The 17,379-nt window shown below is 42.3% G+C and overlaps 1 protein-coding gene across 1 annotated transcript in view; it reads left to right on the forward strand.

Annotated features, from left to right (window-relative positions):
• Positions 1 to 10,404: 10,404 nt before the first annotated feature.
• TTC6 (tetratricopeptide repeat domain 6) overlaps positions 10,405 to 17,379 on the forward strand; it is a 147,679-nt gene continuing 140,704 nt past the window's right edge. The window contains exons 1-4 of the mRNA XM_029911421.1: positions 10,405 to 10,477; positions 11,136 to 12,319; positions 14,500 to 14,563; positions 15,594 to 15,670. Of these exons, the coding sequence (XP_029767281.1) occupies positions 11,156 to 12,319; positions 14,500 to 14,563; positions 15,594 to 15,670 (1,305 nt within the window). The 5' untranslated portion in view covers positions 10,405 to 10,477; positions 11,136 to 11,155. The remainder of the gene's footprint in view (positions 10,478 to 11,135; positions 12,320 to 14,499; positions 14,564 to 15,593; positions 15,671 to 17,379) is intronic.

Below are 17,379 nucleotides of genomic sequence, written 5' to 3' on the forward strand. Positions count from 1 at the left end.
CGGTGATATTTCCTTAGAATAGGAGTCCCAATGAGGTTCCATGGCATAGTATGCAGAGGCTGGTTTTGCTTAGGCTTCTATCCAGCTCATTATTGCCCCAGTGACTGCAGGGATCACCCAAGTTCTGTGAACCTCCTGAGCGCCACAGCCCTGTTAGCTGTTCCCTATTCTGAAGGTTAGTTCTCCCCTGTAGCTGGCTGTGTGAAGCAGATTTTGGCTTTACACAGCTTCCCCAAACCAAGGGATGGAGCTTCTTACGATACTCAGGATCTAGGAAATCACATCAGGAAAGGCACTTACCACACTAAGTGCCTTCCCTAACCTCCTCATGTGGCATCAGTTCTTCCTTGGCTACAAGGCAGTCAGTGAAGAGTCAAGCAGCACGAGACCCTCCCCCAGGGTGACAGCTCCAAAGGGAGCTAGCTCTCTTTAAAGAGAGATTCTGGAATCTATCCAGCTTCAGATTTATTCCTCTTTAAATGATGAGTGAGAGAAAGCTCCCAAAACAGTGATGGAGGGAACCCAAATTTTTCAGATAGAACCCTTCCCAACAGCAGTGATTAGGGACTATCTCCCCCACACTAGTTGCAGGATTGTGTACAGAATCTTTTCTTATTATCATCTTAGGGTCGGGGCAAGAGGCCCTTTCCCCAACACCTTTTGCAGGATCACTATCAGGGAGTGGCTCTCATACCAAACCTCAGCCTCTGCAGGCTCACAAACAGAATCCCCACAATTCTTTTTAGCAACTTTGGCCCTGGACTCTCCAACCTTTCTGTACTGCTGGAGCCACAGCAGATTTAATCCCCTCTATGCATAGGGTTGACCTTTTAATTGCATAATCTGCACGTATGGGGCTTGTATGCCCCAAAAGACTGAGCTTTTCAGCTATGAAGTCAATGAGAACTACACACACATATATATTCAAGGTCGAAATGTGACCCTTTAGGGAGCAGATGAAATGGACTGGGGCTGAAGTCAGGAGAATTTGCCAGTATAACGCCAAGAAAGTGGAGAGCAGCCAGTAATAAGGTCAACCTTTAAAAACTAAATTAAAAGTTCAGGGCTATATCCAGCAAAGATTTCTGCAGGGGCTTAATTTTAAACTCCTGCATAGTCTCATTGAATCAGTGCACGATCGGATCCTTAATAGATAAATAGGATAGCATATTACCTAAGTGAAAATGCTTTATTTTTACTTATTGCTTTTGACTTCTATCAAAACAGGAGAGGCTCTGCCCTTCTCACTGTAAAGATTACGACTAACTTGTAAAAGTAAATCAGATATTGTCTCTTAGGGTGCGTAATAATATGACACTTACTTAGATTATGAATGGCACAGTTAAAATCTACCAAATATAAATGTTTGGTTTGTGTTCACTAAAAGTGGTCATAATGTCTCATTAAAAATATTGCTTGAAAATTAAAGGTCATCATCAAATTTCCAACTTTTTAATCAACTCTGCTGCTGTCAAGGACATGCCAGTGTTTAAATAATATGTTTAAATTGGCAAACAAATAAAGTAAAGCCTATACACTTAGGAGGAAGAGATATTTATTTACAAAACTATTTCTATTGGTATAATGTTGGCAAGTACAGATATTGTGGAACCACAGAGGAGCTTATCAAAGAAGAGTGTGAATATTTGTTGTGAGTCAGAGATACGATATAATGATTAGAAGAATTACAGTTTTCCAAGTACCATAACTCTCAGAAGGTGATGGACTGAGCTACTTAAGGTACTGAAACTGTAGACACTTACTACTTTGTATCACTATAGGTAATCCCAATAGGGGTTGATCAAATACCCATATACTGACACTGGAAAAGCTACCAATGCCTTATACTTCAATGGAGCTGGATCAGGCTTTTGTAGTTAATGGGACAACTCATAATAGTAAGTACTACTCTCAAGAGGTAGCATTTACAGGATTGGGCCCTAAATCAGGTAATTTGAATACCACTATGTATTTTTGCCTGTAATATAAAGTGCATTATTTTACAGTCTACCTTCTTGTAATTCATCAATGATTAAAAACTGCAATGTCGTTGCAGCTATACACAAGCAATGACAATAACATTGTTTTCCAAGGATAGTTTTGGGCTTGCTACAATAATGATTATAGGCCAAATATTGATTATGAACTTGCAGTTCCCATTAAGGTAACACACAGAAGACATAATTTAGTTCTAAATCAGGCAACTTACAAGTTTATGAGTGAGCACTTTTGCTTGAATTCATGGAATCCATATAATGCTATGTAGAATGGTCATAATAAAACCCTATTTCAGGTGATAATGATTTTGAGGCAGAGCAGGTCTCATTGCAGGGCAGATGCCCAACTCAGCCCCTTTTTCCAGTACCACAGATACTCCCTTGCACAGCACAAGTGGCTTCACTAAAACACTGCAGATGAGGTAGTCCTAAATTATAGCAACTAGGAATGGATCAGTTTCCTAAGGTTAAACTGGATAGTGGTTTGTTTTGGAATTTATTTAGCTAATTACCACACATATGGATTATGGTATTTCAAGAATTAATACTCACTGTATTTATTTAATAATAAGAAGTTGTCTTTGGGATGCTTATGCTTATTTTATTTGTATATATGAGAAAACTGAAATATTAAAATAGAGTTATTGGTTTATTTAAACAGCAAATATAGGATTACAATCTGAGTAATTTTATAAAGTTTTCCTATTTATCTGGGATAGAGGATGTAGAAGAGAAGCACTGTACTAGAAGTTAGGGGACATGGATTCAATTATTGAGTCTGACAATGACTCTCTTTGTGGCCTTAGGAAAGTCATGTAATCACTTTGTATCTCAGTTTTCCAATCTTTACAATGGGAATAATGTTACTTAGCCTTCTCTGAGATTCTTAGTGAAAAATAATATACAAGTGATAAAGAATATTATTAATTATTATAGTAGTTGGATAGACAGGTGGTTCTGTGCAAACCTACTGCTTTTTGCTACAAAGCAGACAAATTCTTTTCTTTTAAAATTATTACTTTTTAGCTTTCCTAGGAATGTTTCTTTAAAGAGCTTGTGTTAATTAGAAACAAAGGAAACTGATTTGCATTTTCTCTCCAGCCAACTGAACACTTTTTAAAAATCACTTTTCTTTTTAAAAGAACACCTAGAAGGTACAATTTATATGAAATTAGAAAGCTTAGTGATATGGTGAAGTATAATTTAGAAAAATAATAGTGTGTACCCAGGGACTAAACTATACAAGGTTTTCCAGATCTAGATCCAGCTACGTGTATCGAGATTCATCTACTGATTAAATCCTTGACTAAGCAGGTTAGTGAGACGAGGGATAAACTGTTCAACTAAATGGCTTACACTAAAAACAACAACAACCTCCTCTAGGCTTCAGGTATGACTGGGATGGCTAAGAGAGGTTCATAAGCCACACTCTAGCACTTGGGAAGAGGGGATATCCCCCTCCTAGTGTCCATGTGTATAGAGGACTCTCCATGCACAAAACTGCAATCTAGGGGTGAGGTGGAGGGGTGTCAGCTGCCTCCATGCAGGGCCGGCGCAACCCATTAGGCAACCTACGTGGTCGCTTAGGGCGCTACAATTTGGGGGGCGGCGACTGCGGCGGTATTTCGGCGGCGGGACCTTCCGCCGCCTCTGTGGGGGGCGGCATTTCGGGGCGGGACCTTCTGCCGCCTAGAGCGGCAGAAAAGCTGGTGGCGCTCCTGCCTCCATGACACTGTACCCTCTGTCCCGGACCCCACAAAGGCCTTTCATGGGGTGGCAGATGTGTGAGTAGAGTGGAGGTAGAAGGGGGAGGGCTGTCAGGATGGACATCATCCCCCAAGCCCTGCAGGGAAGTCTGGGGAAAGAAGGGGGTTCCAGAAGCTGTATTTTCTGGCAGCCAGGGCCTAAGAGCCAGAGCCTCCTGTGCAGACGGCCCTGGGCTTCTGAGAGTTATATGGGTCTTGAGGGAAAACAGAGAGTTAGGAGGTAAAAACCATTCCCCCTCCTCCCCAGAATCCTGTCCTGTGAATTTTCTGCAGAAGGGACTATTAGACTCTCACTAAGTCCTATCTAATTGCCCTGCTGCTCCCATTTAAATCAATATAAGTTTTGCCATTGATTTCATTGGGAACAGGATCAAGTGTCTTAGTGCCTATTGCAGCCTAACTTTATGATAAATTACCTCTATCCTATTGCCGAAAATGAAGAATAACCTTACAGTACTAAATAAGTCACATCACTTTTTCTAGATAGCATGTGAAACAAGTATGCAGAGTGTCAAAGAATGTCATTAAGTACACCTCTACCCCGATATAATGCGACCCGATATAACACGAATTCAGATATAACACGGTAAAGCAGTGCTCCGGGGGGCGGGGCTGCGCACTCCGGTGGATCAAAGCAAGTTCGATATAATGCGGTTTCACCTATAACGTGGTAAGCTTTTTTGGCTCCCGAGGACAGTGTTATATCGAGGTAGAGGTGTACATTCAGGTATAACTTTTATAGTAAGTAAAAGTCCTGTAGTCCTCATGCAGGCAAAACTCACTGACTACAGTGGAAGTTCTGCTTGGATTATATGTTTGGGCCCAAATTGGTGCTTTGATATTTTTTGGAATGAAAATTGTAACAGTGGCTATTGTATACTCTGTCTTGTGTCAACTCACTAGGGCTAGGAAATACAGATCAGTTTCTTACCAGAATATATGTATGTCATACTTTTCCTACAAAAAACTATTCACAATTTTTGATGTGATTGTCCTTAGGATGAGTACCATGGAGACAATTCACTGCAATATCTTCAGCAGCTATATTAATCCAAGGCATGGAGAAAGTTATCTGCAGCATTATTTTACTTCTCCCTGTTTCAGCGAGACTCATCCATGTTATTGTTTTATATGTTTTTATTTCAACAGACCTGTACTTTTGATAGCCTTTTGTCTTTATTCCCCTTAAAATGAATCAATGGATCAGTTCAGTCACCAGTTGCAGTCGTGGACATAAGATAAATGTCCTGCTCAATACTATTACTAACTTTTCTGATTTTTTTCCATTACACCTCTGACTTTTGCCGGGCTCTTAATCCAGGCATTTGTTCTGCATTTTCTCTTAGCTGTTCCTAGAATCTGTTATATCAAGCGTCTCAGCACTATCTGTATCTGCTGCTCAGTGCATTTGGTTAATTTTCATATCTCTGCTCCTTAGGTAAATTCCTTCTCTTCAGCTGAAAGTCAGATGCTGCAGAATCTTATTTGTCTCATTGTGTCTAAATTTCTAAAGATGCTCCTGACAGCTCTGAATCCCCTACCAGTCATTTCCATTTTTTTTTATTCTAGGGCTCATTCTTATTCACTATTTCATGTCCATGAACATATGTTTTCTCTGGTAGAGTTCTTTCAGTGATCATCTTGTTGGGCTTGCACTGCAGGATAATCTCAGACTGGCAAACAGCAAAGGTATCATGGCCACCCTTAAGCAGACGAAGCAAGGCAAGGTGCTCTCAGAAATGAAAGTGAGAGGAAACTAGGGTGACCAAATGTCCCAATTTTATAGGGACAGTCCTGATTTTGGGGGCTTTTTCTTATATAGGCACCTATTACCCCCCACCCCCTGTCCTGATTTTTCACACTTGCCCTCTGGTCACCCTAGAGGAAACACCTGGAACTGATGAAATAACAGTTGACAGCTGAGAGCCGACTGTTCATATTTTTCCTAAACTGCTCACAGTAGGTCAGCTTCTATCCTTGTCATTCCACATGCAGAACTCCCACTGTTATCAATTAGTTGTAACATTACTTGTTCTTTTACATCTTGGCATATGTTTTCCCATTCCCTGCAAATTTATCTCTCTTAACATTTTATTTTAATCGTATTTTTTTCCTCACTTTTATCTATGTCATATATAAGTGATCCTCCCCAGAACAATCTCCTTTGGATGCTTTCAACCAGGCTCAGTGAGCCTATATACAGCTCTTAAATTTAGACTGAGATCTAGTTTTAGACATTGGATTGAATTTATGTAGACAGAACCTTTTGATACTACTAAAATCACTGGTATAAAAAACAGAGCTTAGAAGAGTGTCAACACAGGGTTGTCCCCTGTCCCTTCTGCTTTTCACCTTGGTAATGGCACTATCTGCCTAGAGGCTAAGGGACAACCCTAATATAGCTGAAACAGAAGATAGAAAATAACAGCCCAATATGTGCATAATATCATGCTGATGACATCCCAACAGCCCTCTTTCTTCTGGAGTTAATCCATGAAATGCAGACACTGTAGCATCTGGAATTCAAGTAAATCACTAGGTGATAAATTGGCAGCGCTGCCTTTTGGACTAGCCTCTGAGGACAGCCCTACTCACAAAGGAAACTAAATGATATTTGCTATTTAACTTGACATTAGCCCCACAAATGTTTTGCAATGCTCGTTTTCATCTTTCCATCCTCGGTGCCATGGGTGCAGGGCCGGCTCCAGGCACCAGCTTCTCAAGCAGGTGCTTGGGGTGGTGGCTCCGGAGAGGGGCGGCACGTCCAGGTATTCGGCGGCAATTCGGCGGACGGTCCCTCACTCCGCCTGGGAGCGAAGGACCTCCCGCCGAATTGCCGCCGCAGATCGCGATCGCGGCTTTTGTTTTGTTTTGTTTTGTTTTGTTTTGGCTGCTTGGGGCGGCCAAAACCCTGGAGCCGGCCCTGCATGGGTGCTGACCCCAGCTAGCTTGCATGGCATTGAGGCCAGGTGGAATAAGGGGAAAACATATGCAAAGTAAATCTTGGGCCTTTCTTGCAGCCCAAATGAATACTTTTGAAGGGGATCCCAGTTTTGCTTGAATCAGTCCCGAGAACAGAACAGATACAGGATGGGCAGCATAGAATGCTAATTTTCCTGCAGTGCTCCACCATTGTATCACAACTGTGACCTGGAAGAAGCAATCGCTAAGGTTTTTTCCTCCTTCCTGAAGCTTCCTGATGCAAATACCTCTTTCCATTCAGTGCCATCTTCCTAAACTTCCTGATGCAAATACCTCCTCATGTTCAGTGCCCTCTCTTCCATCCCCCACAGTGACTCCTGCAGAGAAGAACTATCAAAGATAAAGTGAGATGCTGATTTATTATTTACCATTAGGTTAGTTTGGGACTGAGCTGCTTCCTAGAATCCCAACTATATGGCTCAGCTAATGATTCTTACCTCTACGAAGAAAGCAATCTCTATCAACTTTTGCTTGCATTCCTATTGTGCAGAATAGTAGCATGATGGCTTGAATGATTAACTAGGTTACTGCAACATAAAACAAATAGCTATTTATTAATGAGTGTATTGGGGAGAAGGGGAAACAAATTACATAGAAAAATAATGGGCTGCAGAGGGCACCCTACATTGATAGACTACTCCATGCTGAAGTCATGTTCCTCAGAGCAAGCAAAAGTTCTTAAAGCTTTAATCACTTACCTTGCTAATAGAAGGAACCCTTCCAGTAATCCTGGGTGTAATGTGACAGACTCATGTTCTCTGTGCTTTCACCCATCCTTTGTTGCCTGAAAAAAGTAAAATTCTATCTTCTTGCTTAGTCTAACCTGAACTATTTGGAAGAAATACATTTGTTACTGAGCTGCAGGAACACAAATAGGTAGAAAAGGCTTCTCAAGGCTATACAGTCAGAAGCAGAATAATCTGAAAAGATACTTACCATATAAAACCATCATAATATTGGTTCTGTGCTTTTCACTGCCTTTCCACCACTTGGGTCACTAGTTTGAATCTGGTGCAAGTAACTTATCACAAAAGTTCATTATTATCAGACAGCTGTTTGGGGACCATCACGGGTGAAATAAAAGCATCCATTTATAGCGACAATCCACAGACATGACTAGATTATGCAAACAGGTATGCAAATTTGCTGCAGCCACACAGCTCCTGGCAAGTTGCAACTGTGGCTCTATGTCACAAAAGTGGGACACTTGCCTGCTTATATGTTGATGCTGCAGAGCACCAGGAGGCCAGGGATAACTGGACGGTGGATTCCCCCTCCCGGGGTATTATCTGGTATGTTTAATATAAGGAGATTATTTTAAAGGGAGAAATTAATAAAGGACTATAGAAAAGCAGGTGCAGGGTATACAAGCCAGTGAATTAGCTGAACTTCAGAAATTTGGTGCTTGGAGCAACACAGTAAGGTAGAAGTCAGGTAATTAGAATCTTGTTAGAGTGCAATGGAATTGCTGCCTCTCAAGGGAGTGGAGAGTACTAAACCCTTCACCTAAATTCAGATTATGGTAAATTATGTGGAGCTTTGCTTTGTATATTTTTCTAATGCATTTGTGATGGCCACCATCTTGGCCAACACTAGAGACTGAACTGATCTGGAAGTGCAAATCTCTAGAGCTTGGGCTAAAGAGTTCTGTAGCTGGGGCCTTAGCAAACTCAAATCCTCTGTTGATCCAGCACAGGGGGGACCTGTAACACACACTGGTCTTCACCCCTGGGTTACCCAGCAACCTGGTTTGTTTTGTACATAAATATTAATAAGGGTAAGTGCTGTGGTACATAGCAAAACCACTAGGTTGAGAGCCTTCCAAATAGTTTGCACATTAAGTGAAAATAGAAGGAATAAGCATAAAAACTGGAAGGACAGGGATTCTGCTTTGTATCTGTCACTTGGGTTTGAGTGTCTCTGAATTAAATGGATTCATCACCAAGCACCTGATGCCTGTCTCCCGGATGTTGTGAACCAGAAATGTTTCATCTATGATTCTTCTAGCTTGAAAGATACAACACTTGCTGAGGCAGTTTCTTTGGCACTTCTTGTTGGATTCTTTCCCCTCCCACCTTAAAGCTAAATGGAGTGAATGATGACAAACCCTCTTAGAGAGGAGAGAATCATTTTCCATCTCGGGAGTAAACATCTTCCTGAAAATAACAAGGCATTTTCTGGGCTTAGATGGACTATCAAAAGAAACAACGGAAGGGCATAAGTGTTCAAATTCATTAATCTGTCTCTGTTCTTTCTCTGGGTTCTGTCTTTTGGGTTCTCTTGTGAGAATTATTGCTCTTCTTTCATTTTGAATGATATATAAACCTTGGTGGCGAAGACCATTTACATCAATGATGGGCCAGCCTCAGAGATACCCAGGTTCAGTTTGGATAAGTATCTAAAAGGTTCTGCTATCGCATTGGGCGTGATTATTTTAAGGAAGGGACCCCCATCCTCCCAAATCAGAAATCTCCAAAAGGATTAGTGTTAACATGGAACTCTCAGATCTTAGCTATATCAGGTATAGTGGGTCCCTCTTGGATAGGAAACTAGGTTATTATCCACAACCACAGGCACTAGGAAGGCTCCATTCACAACTGTTTTCTCTACTTTTGACTCCCGTTAGCACTGCAAAGTGGATACAGTTCTGGGAGCAGGACTGGATTCTGTTCTGTCCCACGGGTCCCGAGCCACCTTTTTAGTTAAATTCCAGTGATCGAAACTTTATTGCTGCTGATGAATGAGCCAGAAAGAGCCAAGTTTGACCTTCAGCTCCAGGCTGAGTTTGCAGGGCTGGCAGTTAGAAAGACGTATTTGGACTTTATCTGGAAGTCTCTGAGACGTAATAAATATGAAACCCCATGAATGCCATTTTGACAGTCAGTCTCAGAGTAGAAATGTCATGGAGCCAGTGCACAGCATCATCCACCGCGCAACAGAGTTTTCTTTATACAGAGAAGAAAAGAGGCTGAAGGAAAATCCAGGATCAGGTTGAAGGTTGCTTGCTCTCGTGGCTGGGAGACATCCGACCCCTCAGCCAGCGGGTAACCTCAGGGCACAGTTCCCAAGCCGGATCGCAGCTACAAGGTTTCCCAGTGCGTCCCCACGCGGGGCTGGGGAGGAGACACACCTCACACAGCCCGGTGTCCAGATGGCTCCGCCTGCCTCGGAAGCCAAGTGTCCCCCTTCGTCGGGTGACCCCGAGATTAGCAGAGCAGGGGCCACATTGGCGGCTGGCCTAAGCGGGTGCAGCTGCACCGACTGCTGGAGGAGCTGGACCCACTCCGCAGTGAGTCCGGCACCGGTGCCCTGCGCTACTCGCTGAAGCTTGGATCTCATCAGCGCGAGCTGCCTCGCCTTTTGCATCCCCGCTGAGACCAGCACAGCTACCGCCGGGGAAATGCAGCCGGGGCCGGGGGAGGTTAATCCGGGCAGGGCTGGAGCATCCTCCCCTCCGCCCTCCATTGCCCCCGTGTGGCGCGCGGCGCTGGACCCTCCCCGGCTGCAGGGGGCGCTCTCGAGAAGCAGGCGCCCCGCGGGCCCCTCTCTTCTCCCGCCGGGCCGCATGCACCGAGCCGAGCGGGTCTGTTGCTAGGTTCCCGAGCGCGTCCCCCCGCCCCCGGCCCAGTGTCTGGGCAGAGCCGCCGCCCCGCGGGAAGGGCTGTGGCTGTGGCTCTCCCTGCCCTCCAGCCCGGGGACGCAGGCTGTGCCCAGCTGTCTCCCCGGGGGCAGGTGAGAGAGCTCGGTCTAGGGCCTCACGGACCCTTCCGCGCCACGGGCTGTCGTTCAGCCTGGGGGCGCGTTATTTTGGGGGGAGATCGGGGTATGGTGGTATCTTTTGGGGGTGTCTTGGGGCGGGCCAGGGGTACATTTGGGGGCTGGGTGCGTGCTTAGGAGGGGTCCCATTTGGGGGAGTTGGGTGGTATATTTCATGTTGGGGAGGTCAGGTTGTATCTGTTTTTGGGGGTAGCTGGTTTCCTTTGGGGCTGTATCTTTTCCATATACTTTTTTAAAGGGAAGTTTCTTTAGGGGGATCTTTTTCTTTGATTGGAGAGAGTAGTATATTTTTGGAGGGGATCATTTATTATTGCAGGTGAAGGCTCCACCCGTTTTTTTTTTGTTTTTTTTGCATTTAGCACTCTCGTTTTTAGGCCTTCTCTACACTAGATTTCCAGCAGTTGCTAGCAGTGGTAGCAATGGCTGGAGTTGGTGTAGATAAAGTGCTAGTGGCTGGTCAGACGTGCTTAACTGTACATACTGTCAGCGGTCCTGTTGAAATGAATGGAACTACTCACAGTGCATAAAGTTAAGCATGTGCACAAGTCTTTGCAGGATTGGGGTCTATGTTTGTATATAACATATATAAACACATTTCTGTTTTGCTTTACAGGCCACATACATTAAGAGGAAATGGCTAGAAAACACGAGCACTTTGGACTAAGTTATCTAGAAGAACTAAATATGATTAAGGAGCGTGAGATTATATGCAAAGAATCTCGGCAGGATTTTCTTAAATTCAAACAAGCAGTAGCTACTGCTCATACAAATGTGAGCACTCAGCCCTTCCTGGAAGATTTAACACCAGATCAGTCACATCAGTTAGAGCAGTATCATCTTCAGAGGTCAGAGAGTCCACATAAGCCTATCACTAATATAAATAAAAATGTTCCTAATGAATTAATTGGCAGTTCTGAAATTCACAGAAAAGTAAGGATCTCTCCTGAAGTAAGAGACATGAAAAAACAAACTCATGATCTCAGCACGATGACTCAAAGAAATAAATCTTCTGTAAAAGAGGACAGTGCTGACAAAAATCAGAAAAGTTACTCTGAAAAAATAAATATGGAAAATAGTAGTTGTAGTCATGAAAGTACAAGTGTAAAGATGCCAGTAATAGCATCTTTAGCAGGGACCACTAAAAAAATCACTATGTTAAAACAACCAGCACCACCTCGGAAGCCTAAATATCGCAAACTTATTCTTCGTCCAAGACTAGTAACTTATAACACCCCCATTCTGTTACAGAAAGTCAAAGATACTAGAAAAGTGCAGAGTAGAGCCCATTCTCTAAAGATAAACATTCAGACTGTAAAAACAAATAGAACCAAAGAAGCTAGCAATGACAGTAAAGAAAGTGATGAATCTAGTTCTACAGATTCTGATTCAAGTGAAAAGGCTTCTAAAAAGAAAAAAGTTATTAGGAAAAAAGATAAGAAAGTATGCAGAGAACTTTCAAAAGCAAGTCAACAAGATTCAGTTGTTGAGCCGGGAAGAGTACTGAGTAAAAGAAGCAGTGTCTCCTGCAGCCATCCAAGTGTGAGGTCTGCTTCAGAGCAGTTGGAAGAGGCTAGAGACATAACTAGACCAGACACTTCAAAAATATACGAGGAGAACTTCCAGCAGAGCAAACCAGAAGAGCTTACTTCCACACCAAAGTTGCCTGTGAGAGTGGTTGCAAGGTCTATTGATGAAATAATTGCTTCTCTGCAGTCTACTTTTCAGTCTCCCTCAGACCAGATGATCAAAGAACTCCTGGAGAGTGTTCTTGGCCGGAACTACAGCATAAAAATGGAAGTAGGTGAACCAGAACAAGAGCAATATTTTCTGTTGAGTAAATATTACTTTTAGAAAAGTTGTATATTTGTTTTTCAGATCCTACAATGTGTTATAACACAGAGGCCAGACAAAACAAATGGATAAAAACACTGATGTGTCATAGAACTTCCTTCATTGTTTCTTACTGTCAATTTGCAGTGTCCTTTAAAAGTAAAATCAAGCCAATATTAAAACCAGTTAAAATATAACTTCATTTAAGGGCCTCTTTTTGGACACTGGTCATATTACATTGCTTATAATCTAGATGGTTTTTCTGTTTCCCTTTTAAAGGGATATGCTTGATATTGACAAATTAACAGAAGTGTTAAATGTATTTATAAGCTAACAATATTAAGGGTGTCAGTTTTGAGTTATTGCTTAGTATTGTGAAATCACAGTAAAATTGTTAATATGTTACTGTTAGATTTATTAATGTGGCGTTAGAGATTCCTCTCATCTAATGTAGTAGTGTTTACAGTAAAAGACTACAATAAGGCATCAAGCATTACAAAAATGCTTCAGAAGACTGTTAATTGTATACACAGCCTTTTACTTGGCAATTACTGATTCAGTTCCTAAACAAGACAGTAGATATTACTGTCAGATGGCTCTTAAGCCTGTGTGAAATAAGTTGATGAAAGAAGATCTTATTCCATTTCCAAGTGGTCAGGTGATCACATAGAATTATTGAAATTCAGGCTGGAAGGAACCTCCAGAGGTCATCTAGTCCAGCTCCCTCACCAAAACCACTATTGCAACTGGCACCCACCTATGTTGGCAATATCATCAGAGAACCCCAGGAATAAATGGGCAGGGAGACTGAACTACTCTTTCATCCAGAGGTGGTTGCTTTAGAACAAGGTGAGGCAAATTAGTGGAGCTGTGTGACTGTAGGCATTTTATGGCTAGGCAGAGAACATCATTCCCTATGGAATGCAGTTATGATCATTACATTCACTTGAGATAACCAACATCATGTAGTTTGATTAAATGCAAAAGTTAGGACAGCAGCAATAACTGTGTACATTAACTGAACTTCAATTTTAAACAATAATATATGTGAGCACATCCCATTGTGATTTCCCGTTCAATTTGCATTACAAATTATTATTAGTTTTATGATACAGTACTTTTTGTCACCTATTTATAAGAACTACACGTCGTAGGCCCGATTTTCAAAAGGGCACAGCAACCTATAGTTCCCATTTAGGCACCTAAATAAGTGGCCAGGTTTTTAAAAAAGCTCAGTCCCCAGTTTGAGGTGGGGCAGAGAGATTCTCCATTGTTTTCAGTGGGAGTTGCTGGGCGGAGAGCACTTTTTAAAATCTGTACAGTGATCTTGAATTCCTTTCACTTAAACTTTTCATTGACAGGTGCAGGTTAGAAAAAAAATCTAAAATGGAGGAGAGTCTTTGCAGGTCTGGTTGTTCTTTAGCATTTTCATCATCTAGAAGATCTGAGCCTTAACAAGGGTGAATGCTGCTCTAACAATTGTTGATTAAGTTATGTAAAGTTAAAGGCAGTTGCTGCATGTATTTTTTCAACTGAAGTGACTTTTTAAATAGGATGAAGAATTTAGCAATTATTTTTAATCTGTTATGCATAGCTTATCTAAAATATATTGCTGAGTTTCAGTCCTTGCCTTTACAAACAAGGTATGAAATTTGTTCTTTTAGGTGAAATGGAAATATCTAAGAAATACATTTATTGAAATGAAAACAAGCTGTTGTAATTAAATGAAATTTTATTTATTTTACATATTTTCCCCTTCTTATCTCATTCTTGATTGGCATTGGCTACTTAATGTTGATAGTTTATTATAATGTTACAAGGTTGACCACAATTTACCCAGCAGCCTTAAAAAGACTGTTGTTATCCAGGGAAAGGTATGCCAGCCCAGCAGTGGGACATGACCCGTCAACCATGTTTTCTTTGGATTCCTCAAGGGGAACTACAGTAGTTATGAATAATAGTTCCCACCATGTTTTGTTGAGAAGTAGAATTTAAATAATAATTTTAATCTGATTGTCAGTGCTTACTAACTCTTAATATACTGAGTTACCAAGTTACTATGAGAGGGAGTTTATATTCATTGCAGAAATGTATTTCTTTTGTTCAGCATTTAACAGTCTGCAGCTGATCATCTTTATTTTTTACAGTACAATAATTCTTTGGCAGTCCAAATAACCTTCTGGAGTATATGGATGGAAGAAAACCCGTTTTGTTAGTAAAATAAAAATCTTGGTAAAATAACCACAAAAAATTGCGCATGCAAATATTGTTATTGAACAAGAACTGTGTAATGAACAGTATCAAACCAATACCAAATATACTTTTATCTTTTAAAATTATGTGTGTGTTTCTGTCTGTCTCTGGGTACTGTGAGTCCATGTCAGAGTGATGGCCTGTTGAGATCTTCTCCATTATGCTTAACACTTTGGCTAGTCACTTACTGTGCTTCAGAAGTAGGTTGATAAGGGTTAGTCACTGTTGTCCAACTCTGTTTCCCTTTGACATTTACATCCATTCATGATATTTATGTTATTTTAATGTTTGCTATTTACATTCTTTATGTTCTAGTTGAGGTTTAAATTATAGTTCAGACATAACTGGCTTATACTTCTTGGATAGATCTATGTATGGTGCACCATTAATTGAGAAGGAATTCTTGTGGAATGTATAAATACTAAGATAGCTATACCTGCAAGCTTAAGCGGCAATGCTGAAATTGACAGCATGCATTTTCCACCAATTAACCACTTTTCATATATTGCTTGCTGGTAAAGTGAGAACAGTTTCATACAGACAGAGACTATATGCAGATATTTTAAACTTTCTCTTTTTCACTGTTTCCTTGAGGCCCAATTCAACTCCCGTTGAAGATAATGGGAGACTTTTCATTGATATGAATTGGATTTGGATCAGGCCTTTAAGCAGGAAGGTCAGACTCTTCGCATCTTCTTTATTTTCTGGTTAGAGTAGACTTGTGGACTCGGCTCCTACTTGGCTCCTCACTGTTCTTCTGTAAAAGAAACATAATGTTTTTTTCATTACAAGTGCGATTACCAGGGCTATTTGTTGTCGTGGAACTGATGTCCATCCTTTTCTTCATTCTTCTACTGCTTCTGCATTTTAGTTTAAATGCTAAAGGAATAGTAACATTATTTTGGAATGCAAATATGAGCATCCATTTCAGACTGTGTCCAAATGTCTATAACATCTCTAAAATTCAGTCTTTTCACTGTTGTTTAAGCTCTTATTCTTGCCCGTCTTGACAATTGCAACCTCCTTCTTTCTGGTCTTCCTGACACTCACCCTCGCTTCCCTGAGGTATATTCAAAATACTGCTGCTAAGGTCATCTTCCTGACCCGTATGTCTGAACACATCACCCTGCTCTTTGAGTCCTTCCACTGGCTTCCCCTTCAGAAGCTGTCTGTTCCAGACTTGTTAAGGCCCTTCTCAATTTAGACCCATCCTTCTTATCTGTACTTGTACTTTATTGTGTCAACGCCCCATGTCCTATGCTCTACTAATAATGCTGTTCTTTATACTACATTGCCCAATTATTCACTTGCTTCACAAGCAACATCACACAATCTTCCATGCAACCCTTATGCATGGTAAACTGTCCCTGAAATAGTCTGGTAAGCCCCTACAATTTCCTCCAAATTTCTCTTCAATACACACTTCTGTCATGATGCTATGGGAAATTGCCTGGTGATGGTGGCCTAGACGTAGGGACCTCTGATGTTTAACTTATTTGCTTAAATCTTCAAAAAAACAAAACAAAACCCTAATCAGCTCAAAATAATCTAGTTGTGCAAAGAGATGTTCTATATAAACACATGTTCTTATTACTGTTTCCCTCATCCTTAGTATGCGGGTCCTATGTGCTGTTGGTGGTCTGTGATATATACTCTTGGGGGAATTTGCGCAGAATTCATGTCCCCTGAAGATTTCTTTGCTTCCCCGTAGAAAAATGACTTTCTGACAGGGAAGCAAAGGGAAGCTGCAAGAGCAGTCACACACCACTCCCTAGCTGTGCAGGTACATCGTTTCAGGCACCTGGAGCAGCCAGTGGAGAGGTAAATCAACACAGGGCTGGGGACATCCCAGCCAGTGGCTCCTACCCTGAGCCAGGATCAGGTGTTAATCCCGGCTGGGCTGGAGGCAGGAGAGGACGGAACTTCTTCTTCCCCTGCAAGGAGTGGCTGGGGCTGCATCAGACCCACGCCCAGAAACCTCCCCCAGCTGCAGGAAGCTCAGCATCCTCCCCTGCTTCTTGCCCCCATTGCTCCTCAGCTGTGGGGAGGAGGCGTCCCCGTTTGGGGAGGTGCTCCCTCATCTGCCCAACCCCTGTGCATCCAGACCTCCCATACCCAGACACCCCCACCAAGCCCACCCCATACACGCAGAATCCTCTAGCTCTCCATACCCAAACCCCACCCCATTGGACCTCAACCTCTGCATCTGAAGCCCCTCTGCACCCAGACCCCCTGCCTCCGGACCCCCACCCTTGCACCCAGATCACAGCCCACTGAGCCCCCTGCACTCAAACTCCTCCTCTGATGCCCCACCCCCTGCACCACCCTGAGCCCCTACATCCAGACCCCCACCCCACTGACCCCCAAATAGCTACACCCAGACTGCCCACCCCACCAAGTCTTGCTCCCCCAACACCCAGACCTCCCTGCTGAGACCCCCACACCCAGACCCCTCCACTGAGCCCCAACCACTTTCACCTGGAAACTTCTGCAGAGTCCCATTGCCCCTGCACCTGGAAACACCCCCCCAATGAGCCTTTGTACATCCAGATTCCCCCCATGACTCCTTCTCCAGCTCCTTCTGATTGTTACAGTCACTTATTACATCTTGTCTTAGACTGCAAGCTTTTCAGGGCAAGGACCAACTTTTACCTCAGTGTTTAGCACAACATGACTGGGGCCCTCAAGTGCTGCAGTAATATACATACAATACAATATAATACAATAAATAACACTGCTCTACAGCCAAAATGCTTCTGAAATAAATGTAGTCA

Source organism: Terrapene carolina, unplaced genomic scaffold (assembly GCF_002925995.2).
Source record: "Terrapene carolina triunguis isolate 2854851 unplaced genomic scaffold, T_m_triunguis-2.0 Scaffold96, whole genome shotgun sequence".
Classification (NCBI taxonomy): domain Eukaryota; kingdom Metazoa; phylum Chordata; order Testudines; family Emydidae; genus Terrapene; species Terrapene triunguis.